Below are 20,440 nucleotides of genomic sequence, written 5' to 3'. Positions count from 1 at the left end.
CTGGCCACACTGCTTTTGATGCAGCCTCGGATGCCACTGACTTTCTGAGCTGCAAGTGTGCATTGCTGGCTTGTCCACCAGCACCCCCAAGTTCTTTTCTGCAAGGCATTGTTTTGTGTGCATGGATATGAGGAAGAAAAGTGCTGTGACTTACCTGCACAGCCCAGAGGTAGTCCAGACGCAGCTTCAAATCCACCTGCCTGGAATGTAGTGCCAAAGCACATGAAAATAGCAAAATGGCTAGTATTGGTTCATAGCCACGCATATAAAAGGAGCCACCCCTTAAAAATAAAAGGAAAGGAAATGAGTTAAAGCAGGGCTCCTGTAACACTGCACAAGTTTAACATCAGAACTTCAGTCTGGAATATGTGGGTGCCCTTTAATTAAGGGTCATACAAGCAGGGAGATGAGCAACAGTAAATCTGATCACTGCATCACATCAACATTTCAGCTCCTTGAGGTCTTTATAATGTGTGTGCATGCTTTTAATTAGGAACTCTCAAACCACAGAATCAGGCAGCTTGAATGAAACTGGAATTGGTTGAGGGCTGCTGAAATCTTGAAGTTTTCACTTCTGCTTTTCTATGTCATGCTGTACTTAGGCTGCAGTGTATTCAGCTAAGGTACATCAGCATGAGTCCACAGAATACTGAGGTGACAGTGGCTAGTTCCTAAAAGCTGATCTCCTGTTGGAGGATATTACTAGGTCCTACAGCCATTGAGGAGAAGGTGGCTGAAGTCGTTCTTACGGTGTGTTGAGTATGTAGCCCTAAACAACACTGAAAGCTAGAGGATAGTTCTCATAATCACAGATTCACAGATCACATTGGGTTGAAAGGGACCCTCAAAGGTCATCTTGTCCAACCCCCCTGCAGTCAGCAGGGACACCTTCAACTAGATCAGGTTGATCAGGGCCCCATCAAATTTAACCTTGAGTGTCTCCAGGGATGGGACCTCTACCACATCTCTGGGTAACCAGTTCCAGTATTTCACCACTCTCATTGTAAAGAACTTCCTCCTTATGTCCAGCCTAAACCTACCTTGCTCCAGTTTAAAAGTTCACAGGTGATCAGTCAGTGCTGTGGCTTGCTACAGAGAAATACCCCTTGATTTAACTCTGCAAGATACCTACCCTACTGCTTTTCTGTAACCACTGAGTTCCAGAATAACTATGTACAAAATTGTAACAAAAAGCAGGAGAATCATTTTTGGCAAGGAAGATACACGTAGAAATATTGCCAGGGTGAGAGTCCCCACCACGCAGGAGAGGAAAGCGTAGTGGGCTGTGTCGCATGGAAGTTCATTCATGGTTTTATTTGTTCCACCAGGAGAAATTATAACTATTGAACTGCTGGAATTGGTATTCCACACCCAAGGCATGCAGCCAACCTGGAAAAGACAAAAGGGGTGAGAAAGGGAGAAAGTTACATATGAAATAAAGAGAAATGTAGCTGCTCTGGAGGCTGCCTTGAGTTAAGTTCCACTTGTGAAATTATGGCTTGAGGGTTCCCATCCAGCTCACTGCTCTAGTAAAATCTCTTTCCTTTCCCTGTAGCACTTTACTCAGTTTGAAGCAGGAGACACTTTGCTCATTAGATGCCATTAAAGCCAATAAATTTAAATCTGGGCTCAGCAGAATAATTTGAATAGTGCTCAAAACCAAAAGACTCTCAAGCTAACATATTCATGCATGGTGAAGGAATACCAGCAGATATTTTAGGTGGCCACATTGGTGTGAAAGGTTCTTGCACAGAGCACCAGAAGGAATTTTTGGTTTATTGACCTTGCAGATTGTATCTGTTTCAACTAATCAAAAAAACCCAAAAACTCAAAAATAAAAACCCCTTATTTTAAACTCTGAGAATAACATGAATAATATCTCTTCTCCACCTTTGATATACTTCTGCTATCACATCTGATTCCAATCCATTTAAATGCACTCAAATTTCACAAAGGTTCCTCATCAGTAGTTATCCCTGCCATTGCAGTGGTTCAAGGAGTTCAATTTCCTCCCTGGACTGGCAAATTTAAAAATAAAATAAAATAGTTTTAGTGCATTTTTATGGGAAATGTGTGGAAATGTAACCTGGTTCTTCCAAAGCCAATGTCACATACACATCTCAGAACTGTTACCCAAGGAAGAGAGGAACTGCTGGTGAATTTTGCAAGTCTTTAGAGCTCCAGTTTTAATTGCACTTCAGCTGTCACCCTTTATGAAGGAAGAGGACAAGAGCAGAAAAGGGGAGAATGGAGTGGTAGTGAGAAATTGATTTCAACAGCACTGCTCCATAAGCCATGCCCTGTACTTAAGCTTCCCTTTTGAAGTGTGCTATTAGACCTGATTTCACCCTAACCATCGATAATGGCATTTTATAGCATGCTGTAAAATAACTGACAACCCCAAAGGTGATGAGGCAATAGGCTGTACAGAGGGTTGTAGTCATTTAAAAAGATGAGACAAAACTGATGAAATGTGAGTTAAACTCCTAATGGCTGACATTATGAAAAGAGATGAGAAAGAGTGAAGGAGAAAAATCCGTTTAATGCGATTATGTTCAAGACCTTTAAAAACACTGCTCATACTCAACTCCTCTGAAAACACAGGCAGGCATGAGGGCTTTGTAAATAATGTGCAACCCACCCAGGAAAACACCATCTGCCCTACCACTGAGAGTGAAACCTCAACACCTAGCTCTTCTACTAGCTGAGAATGCTAGAGGCATTACGCAGCAGGATCTAATGATTTCCACCCATTAAACATCTTTCCTAAAATTTCCAATGGTTACAGGTAATTTTTTGCTTCAACAAAGAACAAAGTTTTATTTGTGACCCACTCTGAGCTGTAAGTGAATAATCACTGCCTTGTTGGGGGCCAGAATTTCAAAATTCTAATCTGCCTTCTTCAGCCAGTGTTTAACAATTCCTTAGACCTTATGATGCCTCTCATTTCCACTGTTTGGAAGTAGCAACAATGGTGCTTTTTTCCATTTGCCCAGTGTCAGATCTATGCGGGCTGATCCACAAAGGCTCCAGCTGTCATAATACTTGTCTCAGTTCCAAAGACAGATACACAGAACTTGCTGAGATGCTAGCTAGCCTGGAGGTACTGCACACCTCCAGGTGATCTGGGCTTCTGAAAAACTCAGTGTGAGTTGGCAATTGTTGCTTCCAGCCCAGAAGGCAACAGTATGCTGGCCTGCATCAAAAGAACAATGATCAGCAGGATGAGAGAGGTGATTCTGCCACTCTGCTCCACTCTGGTGAAACCCCACCTGCAGTTCTGGGGTCCCCAGCATAAGAGGGACATTGAACTGTTGAAGTGCATCCAGAGGAGGTCATGAAGATGATCAGAAGGCTGGAGCACCTTCCCTATGGGTACAGGCTGAGAGAGTTGGGGTTGTTCAGCCCAGAGAAGAGAAGGCTCCAGGGAGACCTTCTAGTGGCCTTCCAGTACCTGAAGGGGGCTACAAGAAAGCTGTAGATAGACTTTCTGCAAGGCCTTATAGTGATAGGATTGAGGGTCAAGCTGGAAGAGGGAGGATGTGGACTGGATATTAGGAAGAAATTCTTTCAGTGAGGGTGGTGAGACACTGGAACAGGTTGACTAGGGAAGTTGTGGATGCCCCCTTCCTAGAGTTCTTCAAGACCAGCCTTAAGCAACCTAGCCTAGTGTAAGCATGGCAGAGGGTTGAAGCTAGATGATCTTATAGGTCTCTTCCAACCCAAACCACTCTATGATTCTGCCATTCTATGATTCCATGCACACTAAGGACTTCATGCATGTCTGTGTGCTACAGGGCTTTGGGTTCCTCACACAGCTGATGTTCAGGAATTCCCAGAAATGTTTGAACATCAGTAATTCTTGGTACCTCTCATGACGTTGGAATGTCAAGGGATCCTCTGCCCATTCAGTACATGGGGATCAGCTTGGTAGGTATTCTCAAGGCAGGTCCAGGGAATGAGTGAATACAGAAACTCCAAAGTAAGGGTGTTGGCATCTCAGCCAGCACTGTGGATTGCTGATGAAATCAGTCTCCCTACTGGCAGGAATACATGGCCGTAATCCCACAGAGAGGCACAATTTGAGACATCTGCCTCCTCAGCATTTCCAATTGTGTTTAGTGTACTATTTTTGTGTGGATTCTTTCCTCTGGGAACCTTAACATGTTTAATTCATCAGCATTAGCAGCCAAAATGCTGAAATTGAGCACTAGGAATTTGACAAGGCAACGGAATGCCAAACACTTAGCTGGAACTTTAAATCCCATTTGACATTCAAGTCCACCCTGTAGAACTGGCTGTTATTTGAAAGTAAAAGAAGCTCAATTTCAGAAGGATTGAGCAAGTCCATATAAGAGGATCTTCCTAGACATCACCTGTTGATGGATTGTGGAAGTATCACAGTGAAAGAACCTCTTGTCATTACTTAATGCTCCCCATACCTTAACCTCCATAGTTTAAGATCTTGTTACCTTTTCTGATCTGCCTACACTAACAATACCCCCTTGTTATTACAGAGAAATCGATTCTAAAAGTTGCCACATGGAAATAATTCAAATTGTTTGACTGGTTGCCTCATCCATCATGAAAGATTAGCTATTGAACTAGTGAGTAAGTAGAACATTTAAAAGTAATTTTCCTGTAGAATGGTTTGGGTCAGAAAGGACCTTAAAGACTATCTCATTCCAACCCCCCTGGCATGGCCAGGGACACTCTTCACAAGACCAGGTTGCTCAAGTCCATCCAGCCTGGCTCTGAACACCTTCAGGGAGGGTGAATCCACGACTTCCCTGGGTAACCTGTTCCAGTGTCTCACCACCTTCATTGTAAAGAATTTCTTCCTAATATCCAGTCTAAATCTCTGCTCTTCTGGTTCAAAGCCATTGCTTCTTTTCTTACCACTACAAGCCCTTGTAAAAATCCCCTCCCCAGCTTTCTTTTAAGTCCCTTTGAGTTACTGGAACGCCTCTAAAACATCTCTCCAGAGCCTACTCTTTTCCAGGCTGAACAGCCATAACTTTCACAGCCTGTCCCCATGGAAGAGATGCTCCAGCTCTCTGATAATCTTTGTGGCCTTCCTCTCGACCCTCTCCAGCAGTCCTACATCTCTTTTATGCTGGGGGCCCCAGAACTGGACACAGTACTACAGGTGGGGTCTCACTAGAGCAGAGTAGCAGAATCTCACCCCTCATCCCTCTTGTCACACTTCTTTGGATTCAACCCAGGACATGGTTGCCTTCTGGCCTGCAAGCAACCATTACTGGCTTATGAGTACCTTTTCATCAGCCATGAAGCACATGACATCAGCAGCCTGTTTGACATAGAAAGGGCTATAGGTGTTGACTAGACATTACCTGTGTCATTTGCTAAAAGCCATGCCATACTTATTCAACACTCTGACTCAGGCAGTGAAAGCTCAAATTACAGCAAAGGGCTTTAGTTTTGAAGGAGCATGCTCTGCAAGTGTGAATAATAAAAGGAGTAGAAACTCAGCAGCCCAGAATATGTGCTGTGGTTAATGGATCTACACCAGGTTGCTCTTTAAACAGAAAGTTAACTCAAATGGTATTTGAATACTCACCACACATCCTTGAGCCACAGAGTATATTAAGATCACAATAAAAATACACAAAATGGTACGAATTTGTATTGTCAGGCACCCTGGAAAACACTAAGGAAGAGGGGAAAAAAAAAGGAAAAAACAAAAGAGAGAAGATTTAGAGATAAATATTTAAAAATAGTTTTAAAAGCAGAGTTGTTATTTTTTAGTGGCTTGTAAAAAGAAGTGAATAAGTGATGATAAGGAAGTTTTGCCTTCACTATAAATCATGAAACAAACATGCAGTTGTTATTGTGTTTGTGTGTTTTAAATGGTAATTGCATTTTTGAGGGTAATAAATGTGAAATTATTATTATCATTATGCATTACTTCTCACTATAATTAAAACTTCTTGAAAGGTTAGGAGGATGTCTGCTCATAATGCAGATTATACATTAGGGTGGACTTTGATTTTTTTCTCATGTGGGACACATCCAAAATGTCCTTTGCCCTGCAAAGTATCAGCTGCAAGTAGTGATCCAAGAAATCATGCTATGGTAGCAGAGGATGTTGGAGTGGTATTTATGTGTTCTACTATAAGAGTCATGTTAAATGCCAGGCTAGTTCTATTAGCAGCACTCATTACAATACTGGATTTTGTCAGAGCAGAAAGAGCAGCAGAGAATAAAAATGTCTGGTGGAACAGAGTCTTGTGAATCTCTTGCTCATCTCCATTTTTACTCTGATTCCATCAGTGCAACATGGAAAGTGCTTGCCACTGTAAGCATCTTTGAAGCCAGTGACAGAAACTGAGAGATGAATGTATAAGTCTGTCAGGCTCTTGTATTTACCCCAGTTACACTGATCTACTCTGGTGACAGGGAAGACCGCTTTCCTTCCTTTCTCCTTGCACTAAGAATGTTTGGGGCATCTATAATCTACTGGATCCATGACATGTCTTTCAGACCACAGGACTTCTTCCAGTGACTTCGACAGCCAAGAATTGACTTCAGGAAACAATTGATTTAAAGTGGGAACAATCTTGTGTCCCATAAAAGGAAGAGGCTGCGAATTATGAAGGCTGACTTAAAATCAAATGGAGTGAGCAACCACCTGATTTTTGGATGAAAGTCACCAGTCCTGAAGAAAAGCTATCATCAAAAGTATAGCTTCCAGCAGTATCCTTAGAGAGGGGGTTCTGTATCTTGGTAAAACAGATATAATATATTGAAACTTTTCCCTTTCATATGTGTAGAGACTTCTGCTCTGTATGTGTAACCAAGATTTAAAAGTTTGAGCTACTTCTAGGTGAATCAATGTCATCTGGGTGGTGAAATGCAAGAATACAGCAATGACAGAAAAAAACCCAAAAACCTACATGTGTGATCTGAAACACATTCTGGCTTCAGTATGGATTTATTCCATGTAAAAGCAGGTGGGGAACAATGAAGACAGTATCAATTGTAGGTTTAATTACATACAGAATCATAGAATTATCAGGGTTGGATGGGACCTCAAGGATCATCTAGTTCCAACCCCACTGCCGTGGGCAGGAACCCCTCACACTATATCAGGGTGCTCAGAGCCTGGCCTTAAAAACCTTCTGAGTTAATTTGCTGCACCAGAAACTAGTTTAACTATCAGTTGATGTCAGTAAGTATATTTAGGGCGTTCTTCCGCATGTTGAGCTGGAACTTTCTGTGGTCCAGTTTGTACCCATTGCTTCTTGTCCTATCACAGGACACCAATGAAAGGAGACTGTCTCCTTCTTGACACCTGCCCTTCAGATATTTAGAATAGAATAGAATAGGAATAGAATAGAATAAACCAGCTTGAAAGAGACCTTCAGGATCATCGCATCCAACCTATCATCCAACACCATCTAATCAACTGAACCATGGCACCAAGCACCCCATCCAGTCTCCTTCTAAACACCTCCAATGATGGTGATTCCACCATCTCCCCAGGCAGCCCATTCCAATGGCAAATCACTCTCTCTCTCTAAATCAATAAATATTAATGTATGTGTAAATATTAACAAGATGTGTAAATATTAATAAGATCTCCTCTCAGTATTATTTTCTACAAACTAAACAGCCCAAGGTCTCTTAACCTTTCCTCATCAAACACATGCTTCAGTCCTTTCATCATCCTCCAGTATATCCCTGTACCTCTTGAACTGGGGGAGCCCAGAACTGGACACTGTACTGCAGATGTGGTCTCACCAGGGCAGAGTAGAGGCAGGGAAGAAAACTTCCCTTGATCTGCTGGTCGCTCTTTTTTTAATGCACCCTTCTTAACATAAATGCTGACATGGGTTAAAAAAGCAAAGAAACTTTTCAAAGGTAGGGCATGAGACCTGTCTGAATTAAAACTCTGACACTGAAAATATTTATGCTTCTGGCTTTCAGGCATTTAAAGACTGTGTCTGCTTTTTTTTTCTTTACAATAGCACAGAATTTAGAGCTTCGCTTTCTTTTCTTTGTAGAATTTTTATTAGCAAAATAACTAATGTCAGATCCCCAACACACTAGGTAACTGCCACAGTAAAACAGTATTATGTGGTTTTATGAGTGAGGCATTTGAATACTAAAGCATGGAGAACTTGAGTCCCCTGTCCAGTGTAAAACAGCAAAAAGAGGGCCAAAAGAGATCAAAATAAGGGAATGACTGCTTTGAAATTCAGTGTTCATTGTGGAGTCATAGAATTACTTGGCTTGGAAAAAGCCCTTTTAGATCATTGATTCTATCCATTGTCTGTACCAAGCCTGGTGCTAAATCACATTCCTCAGCACCACATCTCTGCCTCTTTGAAACAGGGGTTTGGATTCAACCACCTCCCTGAGGAGCCTGTTCCAGTCTTTGAGAAGCCTTTCAGTCAAGAAATTTCTTCTAACATACAACCTAAATCTCCTTTGGTGCAACCTGAGGTAATTTCCTCTCCTATCACTTGTTACTCAGAAGAGACCAACCTCCACCTGGCTCCAACCTCCTTTCAGGGAATTGTAGAGAGACAGAAGGTCTCACCTCAGCCTTCTCTTCTCCAGACTAAATAACCCCTGTTCCTTCAGCTGCTCCTCACCAGACCTATTCTTCAGACTCTTAACCATCTTTGTGGCCCTCCTCTGGGCACAATCCAGAACCTCAATGTCCTCCTTGGAGTGAGTGCCCCCTAAATGAACCCACCACATATATATTTATTATATAAGACAGATTTTCACTGTAAAAATTCAAACTGAGATATTCTGAGTCTTTGCCTGCCTTTCTTTTTCTAGCCCTGGCTTTGATCCTGTAAGGTACTGAATGTTTAGAGGAACCTGGAATAAAGTAAAATCCTACTGACTGCCGAAACTGCTGGAGCAAAACTTAGATTTGCATTAGCCTCAAGTAAATGGCATCAAGAGGAGCAATTCCCTCCAAACTACCTCTGTGTTTGTACCATCCATAGACTGAAAAACAGATTATAAACTCCTGTGCCCTTATGCAAAAAAAGAGATCATCAAAACGACTCCCAAATAATTGTGTAGGTTTATAAATAAAGATCTGTTCTGCACCAAATACTCTGCTAATATGCTATTTATGTTTCCATGAAAACAATTACTTACCTCCTGCCAAAGGGCATTTTTTTTCTTAACTAAAATTTAGTCTACTCTAATCAGCAAAGCTGATTAACTGCGTGGGTATTTTCTCCTGATAGTTGCCTGAAAAGACTAAATTTAGATTAAGCCACTACAGATTTCTTTCATCAGAAAATTAGGCTGTAGATGCTTTATTCTGATCTGGCAGACCTAGTTCTCTCCTGCAACAACCAAATGTCCCTCTGCATCATTACTGTTGTGAAAATGTAATGCAGAATTAATCATTACTAAAGGTTTTGAAAAGGGCAAGGGTTGCATGTGCAAAACATTTTGCTTTTACCATCAAAACAGCTGCTGCTTTGGCAGCAGAAGTTTTGAAAATAAAGGGGAAGTTGGCAGGACTTTACACCCAGATACTAGCTGGAATGGGAGGGAGAAGCAGTGTACTCCACAGTCAGAAAGGAAGAAAAAGTCAGGTTAAATATCAAACCCTCATGGACATGTTCCTGGGTGATATGCTCTGGGTGCTCCTGCTCTACCAGGTGGTTTGAAGTAGGTGGTCTTCAGAGGTCCCTTCCAACCCCCACCATGCTTAGATTCTGGTAGCTACTGGCAGGTGTTCAGAGAAAATATAGCAAAACAGACAAAATGCATAGCATTACTGGCACTGAATGATACATTGCTGCCATGATTACTCATGTAAAAAGTCTAATTTCAGGTGAATCATCTTTGGGTTTAATGTGTGCCTACTGCCTTACTTAGCAATGAAGTTGAAAAGGACATAGATTTCAGACTAAGAATGTGAAGTATGTGCTGATGGCTTCATATTCCAAGGGTGGAACAAAACACAGCCACTAAAGGAAGAATAGACATAAAAATCTTAAATCACTTACTTGTACTCGTGTGACATGTAGGTACATAATACAAGCCACTAAGAAGCATATGCAGAACACCAGGAGAACAAGGACTATGGTACTCCTAGAATCAAAAGACAAAGGAAGTAAAGGAATGTAACTCAGAAAATGAGAGCAAAAGGCAGAGAGCTCTTTATGAATTGATATTTTGGAGGATCTCCCCCTCCCCCCTTGCTCTCATTTTTCACAGTAAAATGCACTGCTCTCAAGGATGAAGAATCAGTAAATGCTCTTCATTGTCATATCATAGAGTGGTTTGGGTTAGAAGGGACCTTAAAGATAATCTAATTCCAAACCCCACTGCCATGGTCAGGGACACTTTCCACTAGACCAGGTTGCTCAAGGCCTCAAACACCTCCAGGGACCAGGCATCCACAACCTTCCTGGGCAAGCTGTTCCAGTATGTCACCATCCTCACTGCAAAGAATTCTTCCTAATATCCAATCTAAATCTACCATCTTCCTTCTTAAAGTCATTGTTCCTTATTGTAGAACTCTTGTATATGATCCCCACTGTGACCTCAGCAAGGAAATCAAGGTGGCTCCAATATTCACCTGGATGGTGTGTCAGGAGAGAGACTTCCTAATTGTGGGCTGCTGCTGACTCTCATAAGCAGAGTGTATAACCCAATTATCTGGCAGCTGTGTAAACTACCACTTTTCCTCTTCTAATCTCTCCTTCTCAAAGACATAGAAATCAGAGGTCAGCCAATTCACTCACTTATCAAGTCAAATAAAATCAGACCAGGCAGTGATCCCTGCTTCTAATGAAACAGAGCAACACTCTCCTTCTGAGTGTTCCTCAATGATTAGACAAACCAAGTTGTCTTCAATGATTAGAAGAACCTAAGAATTCACAAAGATAATGTAATAAATCTTTTAATTCTTAATCTTTCCTCTCCTGATCTTGCAATATAGGCTTGCTCTTTATGAGAAAAGGGGTGCAGACCAAACACTTCCCTCCTTCAGAAAACCTGTGTTGTTGGAACAGTATCTTGTGGATGTGAGAAAACTGACAAAAAGTTGTTCACCAGTGTTGGTGCATCTTCTTTTCTAGTGTTATGTGAGAGCAATCTAGCTTGTCCAGAAGATGTGAGCCATGGCTGCAGTCATATACCTAAGGGTGCGCTTACCATCACTGGAGAAAGATTGCTTATACAGGGTGTCTAATGAAGAATTCCTCACTGTGGTAATTTTAGGCTGATGCCTAGGAAATTTTTCCATAGACCTTGCATAAAAGTGATAGAATGTAAATAAATTACCATTGGATGCAAAAGAAAAATAACCATAGAATCATAGAATCAATAAGGTTGGAAAAGACCTCCAAGATCATCAGGTCTGACCTGTCACCCAATGCCTCATGATTACTAAACTATGACTTCAAGTGGCATGTCCAATCCCTTTTTGAACACCTAAATGATAATGATAAGGCCTAGCTAATCCCATGGGTCTGATACCTAACATAAAGCTAGTAGTGTAAACCAATTCTCTGTCTTTTCAACTTCTTCACTCTAGGAGACACTGGCTGGTGCTTTTGCTTGGGTGTTGTTGACCTTGGCTGAGTTCTGGTTATGGCTAAGTACTAACAAGCTACCATCTGCTCCTCTCTCTTTTCTCTTGTATGGGTTGTGGGGTGGGGGGGGAGAGGGAAGAGGAAAAGGGGAGGAGGAGAGGAAGGGAGTCAAGAGGGCCAAGCTGTTGGCAACCCCCTGTGGCTTTATCTGTGGGGGGGTGGTGGTGGTGGTGTCTTGTGTTGTTTATAAGTTGTAAATAAATGTAAATATTGTATATTTTGTACATATTCATTGCATCCCATATTTCTAGATGGTAAATATAGCTTCATTTGCTTTCAACTGAGCTGGTCTGGCAATTTTATTCTGGGGGTAATTTCAACCCTCCCCTCCCACTATTTATCTTTGGTTTCAAATTCATGTAACAGTTCCCGCCAGCACACACAGAGGGAAAGTTCTGTGGTGTGGCACGTGCATCCAGATTGAGGAGGTGACTTTGGATGCTGTCACTGTGATTTCTGAATGTAAGTATTAACTAACAGCACATTCTCCTGTGCTTCTAGACATCCAGCTTGTATTCAGTATGGTAGTGTGCCAGAAATAAATGCAGGGGACATGATCAACAGTATCTCTTAAGGCAGCAGCAGCCAACCACTGCCACTGGTGCTGAGTTGGACCCTGATAGAGATTTAGGCTGGCACCACTGACGATGGGGTATGTCACATTTAAAAACCGATAAATCTAGCAAAAGACATCAGAAAGGTTCATCATCAGGGCCTTTAGTGGCTACAGTGCATGAATGCCTCCATAGTTGTACAGCTTAGGTTGACAGGAACATATCCTTACTTTCACCTACTGCATCTGGGGCTATAAAAGATGTCCTTAGATGAGAGGCTGCTGTGCTGAGATGATCATAGGAATTGTGAGGAATTGACATAGGATGTCAAACCCGTTGCTTTCTCTGTTTATGCAGCAATTGGCTTTCTTACATTTTCTTGCCTCCAGATTTTGACTAGTGATACATGTCAAACACCATTATTATCACCTCTCCCTTTATAGTAACACATTGCTCTTCTTGTCTTGGCTTTTGCATTTTCTTGTCATACTTAAAACTATTTTGGCAATCTAAAGTGCATCTTAAAGCTCCAAGTTCTGTGGAGAATGGAAAATTTTACAGCACTTCCAAAGTTTTAGCCTATCTCGTGGGTGCATCTGTGTCCCAGCGAAGGGAGAGCCTGAGAGGACTAGTTGTTTAAGTGTGTGAAACCATTGTCAACAGGCACTAGAAGAGAGAACTTAAGACCATACAGAGGATGGCTTTTCTAACCCACCCAGTGATGCACCAGTCCATCTGAATGGTCTTTGGTGGCCATGTTCTCTGTGAGCTTATATGTCTCTCAGATCAGAGGTTAAAGTCAATCTGTCCAGTTGTTTTTTTGATGACAGTACTTTCTGGGAAGGTTACCAGTGACTGTACCATATGATTCTTGGAAACTCATTCTAGTTTTGACTACTCTGCCTCTCCTTGTTCTAAATTGCTATGTACTGCAGCAGGGCTTTACTTCAGAAGTAAGTGAAAGGGATCTCAACTATGCTGCAATTACTCAGCAGAGGTCATTAGGATGGAAATTAGATGATTCTTTTAAGTGACTTTGAATTCTTCAGATGAAAGCTATTATATAACAAATTTAAACTATAATGATTATTGAAGTAAAAAAGGTGCTTCTCAAACTTCCAATTAGAAATAATGGAATATAGGAATATATATTATTCTGTCTACAGATGTGTGAATAGAAGAGACCAGAATTTAAAATGGGATTTTCAAAAGCATTATTCTGCAGCCAGTTCTATTCCAACTGAAGTCCTGATAAATGTTTGTACTGCCAGAAATGCTTTAAAAAGTTGAGCAGTTTTCAGTGTGTTTGTCTTCTAAGTGCAGTTTTCTAGGGGAGAAAATAGAGGAAGATGAAATGGGGAAGAAATTGTTTCAAATAAGATTGCAAAATGTGCAAAATTTATGTGTCACCTCTTCCATTTGCTCCTCTGGGCATGGCCTCAGTCTAACTGTTGCCTCTTCCATTTGCTCCTCTGGATTGTTAGACTGAGGCCATACCAACAGAGAATCTCTTGCTTACAACCATATCAACCTGGGTGCTAAATCCCATTCCAAAGACACTCATCTTTGGACCTGTGCAGTATACTTGAAGATGTTCTGCTTTGAATTACAGTGCCAAAAGCTGGAAACTTACTGTGGTATTATTAGAAGGTAGACAAGGCCAAATAAGGCAGCTAGAATTAGTGAGAGAACTACAGCACTGGTGAAGTACTCATCCTGAAGCTGGTGGTACTGTTAAAGAAAGGAAGAAAGTAAGACAATGAGCACTTGACATACATCCAGCTCCGCCCTCCCTCCATGCCTGTCTATTTTCAGGAAGAAAGAAGCACCTATGTTTTGCAAGCATGCTAACAGTCATGGCTACATTCATAGGAAATATACCAGGTGAGGCAAGTCTACATAATGTTTTCCTTGACAGCCTTCTGTGGCAACTGCTCCTGTCAGCCTGACTGTTTGGGTTTCATCCTCTAACTAGTCAAGTCTGGGTTAGTTTCAGACATTAATGTAAAATTATAAATATTGTCTAAAACCAACCACCCAAATAATGCAAATTGGCTCATGGTCAGTGAAATCAGTGAAAATCACAGTATCACAGTACATTAGAGGTTGGAAGAGACCTCCAGAGATCATCGAGTCCAACCTCCCTGCCAAAGCTGGATCTCTTAGGGTAGTCCACACAGGAATGCATCCAGGTGGGTTTTGAAAGTCTCCAGAGAAGAAGACTCCACAACTCCCCTGGGCAGCCTGTTCCAGTGCTCCATTACCCTCACAGTAAAGAAGTTTCTCCTCATGTTGAGGTGGAATCTTCTACATTCAGGTTTGAACCTGTTGTTCCTTGTCTTATTACTGTGCACCATTGAAAAGAGTTTGGCCCCCTCCACCTGACACCCACCACTCAAATATTTATACACATTGATGAGATGCCCTCTCAGTCTTCTCAAGACTAAACAGCCCCAGGGATCTCAGTCTCTCTTCACAGGGGAGATGATCAAGTCCCCTGATTATCCTCATGGCTCTCCACTGGATTCTCTCCAGCAGCTCTCTGTCTTTCTTGAACTAGGGAGCCCAAAACTGGACACAATATTCCAGGTGTGGTCTCACCAGGGCAGAGTAGAGGGGGAGAAGAACCTCCCTAGACCTGCTGGACACACTTTTCTTGATGCACCCCAGGATAAAACAATTTTCAAAAGCTCCAAACTTACTTTATTTTCACGCTCAATTTGCTTGTACTTCAGGGTAAAGAAGTTCAAGTCAGCCATCTCAGACTCTGTTTGCCGGGCCTCTATCAGTCTGCTGATGTATCTGTTGACTCGAGTTCCTGGAGTGTTGTATACAACATTGGTAGAAAACGAGGAACGATTCCTGAGTTTTTCAGAGGCTGTCCTTAATGCTCTCCTCTGTGGCACAGATGAAGAAAGAAGCACTGTATTTATTACCATTGGCATTTTACATTGCTGTTCAGATTATCTCAAGCTCATAGCCAGGATGAGCTGGGAATTCAGTCAGCTGAACAACTATACAAAGATTTTGTCTCTAAACTCCTTATCTGAAATCCTGATCATATTCAAATCCATGAGAAAACCCTCACTGCATTCCAGGAGTTCGATCTTCATCCACAGAAATTCGTTTTACATTCTGCTCTGCCACTGACCCAATAATCAGTTTGATCCCAACCAGTGTCACTTTACCTAGAAAAATAGTGGGTTTGGGTTTTGATTTTGTTTGAAGGCAAGATAACCAAGTTCTTTGTGTTGAGCCCCTCACTCCAAGAAAGACATTGAGTTGCTTGAGTGTGTCCAGATAATGGAAACTGAAGGGTCTGGAGAACAGGTGTGGTGAGGATCACCTGGGCAAAGTGGGGTTGTTTAGTCTAAAGAGGACATTGAGTGGAGACCTCATTGCTCATTATGACTGCCTGAAAAGTGGTTAGAGTGAGGTGAGGTCAGTCTCTTCTCCCTAGTCTCAGGAGATAGAATGAGAGGAAATGGCCTGAAATTGTGCCAGGGGACATTTATGTTGGATATTGGGAAAAAAATTCTTTCCTGCAAAGGTCTTTTCCAACCTGGTTAATTCTATTCTACTCTACTCCTATTCTATTCTATTCTATTCTATTCTATTCTATTCTATTCTATTCTATTCTATTCTATTCTATTCTATTCTATTCTTAAATTGCCTCTACTTTATTATCAGTCTTTTGATATATTTTCCCCTCTCCCCTGTCAGTATAAGGAAGGGAGTGATAGGCTTTGGTGGGCATTTGGCCCCCAGCCAGAACCAAACCACCACAGTGAGACTAAGGTGGACTTTTAGACTCAAATACAACAGGCCAATAAATTATCAGAGCCTACAAGAAATCTGGGGAGAGACTTTTTTACAAGGGCTCATATCAATAGGGTGGGAGGCAAAGGCTTTAAGGTTGAGGAGAGTAGATTTAGACTAGACGTTAGGAAGAAATTATTTCCAGTGAGGGTGATGAGACACTGCAACAGGTTGCTCAGGGAGGTTGTGGATTCTGCTGTCTCTGGAGGTATTTAAGGCCAGGTTGGATGGGGGCTCAAGCAACTAGTTCTAGAGGAAAGTGTCCCTGCCTCATGGCAGAGGGGTTGGAACTAGATGATTTTAAGGTCCCTTCCAACCTAAGCCATTCTATAAATCTAAGAAATGTTTTGACATGAGAAAATTTGTTGTTCAGATCCCCAGCAGACCCATATTGGGATACCTGCCTATATTACCATATTTATACATCCAGACACACAAGACAGTGTAAAATATTTCATATGCTTCAGAGAACATGTGGGCTACTTTTTAAAACTCCTCAAAGAGCAGTAAGAATTCACAATTAGAAGATCTTATACAATTAAAAAACCAAAACTGGAGTCTGAAATCTCACTGCAACTGTGTTTCAAGGGAACTAATGAATTTTGCTCCAATTTCCTGCAGAAGCATCACGTGGACTATCCAAACTATAAAAGCTACAATGCCTTCTGAAACTTTAGAGGGAATTGTCAATAAATATATATTTTGTAAAGAAAACAAACAAACAAGCAAACAAAACCCCCAGAAACAAGCAAACAAAGCCAAGAGGTAAAGCAATCAGTCAAGATGTATTACTAATGCCAATGTACATAGACTACTTTGGAGCACTGGTGGCGTCCTCTATGTCACATTGCCACCTGCTGGCACAGAAAATGGAAGATGCAACTCTTAACGAAGGTTTTTCTTTCTCCATGAATTTCTGGGTAGATCCCAGAAGGAAGTAAACACAACTACTAGTGAATAAAGCAATTCTGTGACATGGCATTACCAAACTATTCAAAAAAGCATTTGTATTATGGACTAAGAGGTTTTTGATTAATCGGTTATCTTTGGTCTTTTAAAGAATCACTTAGAGCTACAAAATTATTCTATTATTTTGCATGGGCTGCCATTAGCTTCAGATTGTGCTGGACTTATTATGCAAAAGAAAAGCTCTTGACAATCTCAGAAAAAGCTTCAGAAACTCTAATTTCCCTAAAGGGAACACTCAGTAGAAGTCACAGATGCCACCTGTGCTGGCTTGTTCAAGTCCACATTTGACACTTGTTATCAACACTTGTGAGAAAACTTATGTTATCATTGAATTTGTTACAATTTACTTAGAGAAGGAGTGATTTACTTAGAGAAAGAGTGATTGGCCATTGGAATGGGCTGCCCAGGGAGGTGGTGGAGTCACCATTGCTGCAGGTGTTTAAGAGGAGACTGGATGAGGTATTTGGTGCCATGGTTTAGTTGATTAGATAGTGTTGGATGATAACCTGGACTTGATGATCTTGAAGGTATTTTCCAACCTGGTAATTTCTATTCTATTCTATTCTATTCTATTCTATTCTATTCTATTCTATTCTATTCTATTCTATTCTATTCTATTCCATTCCATTCCATTCCATTCCATTCCATTCCATTCCATTCCATTCCATTCCATTCTATGGGTGTGGGTATTAGATAGCTCTAGCTTCAGCAGGAGCACCAGAAACTCCTCTATCAGTTGTTCACCTCACTTTGTATGTTGTCAAAGTAGGTCTGCTCAATGTAGCCCTGGAATGGAAACCCAAAGAGCCTACATGCATTACCTTATCATCATCTTCACACGTCATGACATTGGAGAAAGGGATCTCCGCTTTGAACATCTTGCGACAGTGCATGAGCTGAACGAGCAGGTAGCAGACTGTCTTGAACTTCATTCTTTTGGCAGGCTTAATGTCTGACAGAATCAGTCCAGGAAATATCTGTGGGTTGGAAAAAAACAAAAGTATTTGTAACTGTGTTATTGCATTCCTGTGCAGACAGACATCGGGCTTGATAAGGTTAAGTGCTGGGCCTTGCACTTGGGTCGCAATAACCCCATGAACTCTCCAGGCTTGGGGCAGAGTGGTTGGAAACTGCTCGATGTGGGTGTTGGCTGACAGCTGGCTGCAGATGAGACAGAATGTGCCCTTGTGGCCAAGAAGGCCAACAGCGTCCTGGCCTGGATCAGCAATAGTGCGATCGGCAGAACCAGGGAAGTGATTGTGACCCTGGACTTGGTACTGCTGAGGTCACACCTTGATCATTTTGTCTAGTTTTGCGCCCCTCACCTCAAGAAAGACACTGAGGTGCTGGATAAGGTGCAGAGAAGAGCAATGAATCTGGTGAAGGGTCTGCAGGAGAAGTCCTGTGAGGAGCAGCAGAGGGAACTGGTGTTAAGCCTGGAGAAAAGGAGGCTGAGACTAGACCATGCTATCTATAACTCCATGAAAGGACATTGGAGTTAGGTGGGTGTCAGTCATTTCTCCCAGATACCTAGCATGGTCTCCTCTCAGCCTCCTAGCCATGCTAGGTTGGATATTAGGAAAAAAAATCTTCAGCTAAAGTTGTCAAGCCCTGGAACAGGCTGCTCAGGGAACTGATGTAGTCATCATCCCTGAAGGTATTTAAGAGATGCTTGGATGTCGTGCTGAGGGCCATGGTTTAGTGGTGAACTTGGCAGTGCTGAGTTAACTGTTGTACTCCATGACATTAAGGGGCTTTTCCAACCTAATTAAACTGTATGGTTCCATGATTCTCTGAGACTGTGCGTACCTGCAGACATTCACACCATTCAGTGGTCAGAACAAGGCAATATCAAGAAACAATGTGTTTTGATAAACATCAGGTATTTGCATATGGAGATTATTTAATCCTATTTTTTCCCTTAAACCTGGGGTATAACAAATCTATTGAACAAAGAGTATATAAACACACACTTAACATTTTGGAAACTCTTTTCCACACAGAAATGTAGACACTCAAAAAAGTGTGTTAACGACAAACTCATAAGAGAGGCAGTACTGGCATTTCTTTAACCTTAAAATAAATCCTGGAAAAATACAGGAGAGAAATAATGGGAAGGAAATGAGAATTTTTATGAATTGCTCTTAAGAATATAATTTCAATCTTTCTTATTTCCCGCCCCCTTTTTTTTTTTTTTCATTTACACCCACTGAAATCAGAAGAGGCTGGCTCTGCTTTAAAGATGTATACATACCCTAAAGGGAGGCTGTGAGGCACTCAGGACTTTTCATTCTTCTGTTACATATACACAATATATATCTGTACAGCTTGGAGAAGGGAAAGTTCCACAAAAATCTTACAGTGGCCTTCTAGTACCTGAAAGGGGCTACAGGAAAGCTGGGGAGGGACTGTTTACAAGGGCTTGTGGTGATAGGATGAGAGGTGAGGGCTTTAAGCTGGAAGAGGAGAGATTTAGACTGGATATTAGGAAGAAATTCTTTCCAGTAAGGGTGTTGAGACACTGGAACAGGTTGCTCAGAGAAGATGTAGATGCCACTTCTCTGGAAGTGTTCAAGGGCAGGTTGGACAAGGCCTTGAGCAAGCTGGTCTAGTGGAAGATGTGTCCCTGCCCATGGTGGGGGGTTGGAACCAGATATCTTCACGATGTCTTCCAACCCAAACCATTCTATGAGTCTATGAATATTAAAGATACCAGGAAAGGAACTCTGACTCATTTTTATCTCACAAATCATGTCCCTTTTTTAAAAGAACTTTGTTTTACAGCAGAACAACACTGTAGACACTGTGAACTTCTCAGTGCTATATCTTGCCTTCTGCTGAAAACCTTGATGAATACAAGAAATGCAGCACAATCTGTTAAGAGCCTTAAATAAATAAATAAATAAATATCACAATACCCCACTACACAAAGAAAAATTACATCCTCCATTGTCTTTCACTCTGTTTTTTCTCTGAACTTGCTCCAGGCCAGCAATAGAGGAAAGTCAGACCACAGTATTCTCATTCCAACTCATTTTACTTTCACATTTCTTTTTGACCATTGGCATCACCTCTTCTTCCTAGTGAAAAATGATGGGAAGAAATAGCCTCAAGTTGTACCACGAGAAGTTTAGGTCAGATATTAGAAGAAATTTTTTCACTTAGAAGGTTCTCAAAGACTGAAATAGTTTGCCCAGGGAGATGGTTGAATTGCCACCCCTGGAGGTGTTTCAAAGAGGCAGTGATGTGCTGAGGGACATAGTTTAGCACAAGCCTTGGCAGAGCTAGAAAATGGTTGGACTTCATGATCTTAAAGGTCTTTTCCAACCCAAACAATTTTGTTTCCTGTTCACTTGTTTCATAATTTTAGGTAAGGTTGGTTGTTTCCTGCGACACAGCTGTCAAAGAAGGTTAAGAGCTGGGATTTTCTAACAGAGCACTCTGAAAGCAGCCAGGGTGAGTGTCTTTAAATATGCAGAAACCAAACAAGAGCTG

General features: G+C 41.6%; 1 protein-coding gene across 6 annotated transcripts in view; it reads right to left on the bottom strand.

Annotated features, from left to right (window-relative positions):
- ADCY1 (adenylate cyclase 1) overlaps nt 1–20,440 on the bottom strand; it is a 182,761-nt gene that overhangs the window by 28,870 nt on the left and 133,451 nt on the right. For all 6 annotated transcript variants that reach the window (XM_068152589.1, XM_068152594.1, XM_068152591.1 and 3 more), the window contains 7 exons: nt 17,767–17,922; nt 14,860–15,054; nt 13,791–13,888; nt 10,011–10,095; nt 5,582–5,671; nt 1,133–1,389; nt 155–281 (listed from right to left, as the gene is read on the bottom strand). In XM_068152589.1, coding sequence (XP_068008690.1) covers nt 155–281; nt 1,133–1,389; nt 5,582–5,671; nt 10,011–10,095; nt 13,791–13,888; nt 14,860–15,054; nt 17,767–17,922 — 1,008 coding nt within the window. The remainder of the gene's footprint in view (nt 1–154; nt 282–1,132; nt 1,390–5,581; nt 5,672–10,010; nt 10,096–13,790; nt 13,889–14,859; nt 15,055–17,766; nt 17,923–20,440) is intronic.

Source organism: Melanerpes formicivorus, unplaced genomic scaffold (assembly GCF_026170545.1).
Source record: "Melanerpes formicivorus ecotype bairdi unplaced genomic scaffold, bMelFor1.0.p_v2 SCAF_24, whole genome shotgun sequence".
Taxonomy (NCBI): domain Eukaryota; kingdom Metazoa; phylum Chordata; class Aves; order Piciformes; family Picidae; genus Melanerpes; species Melanerpes formicivorus.
This window is presented reverse-complemented; position numbering and strand designations above follow the sequence as displayed.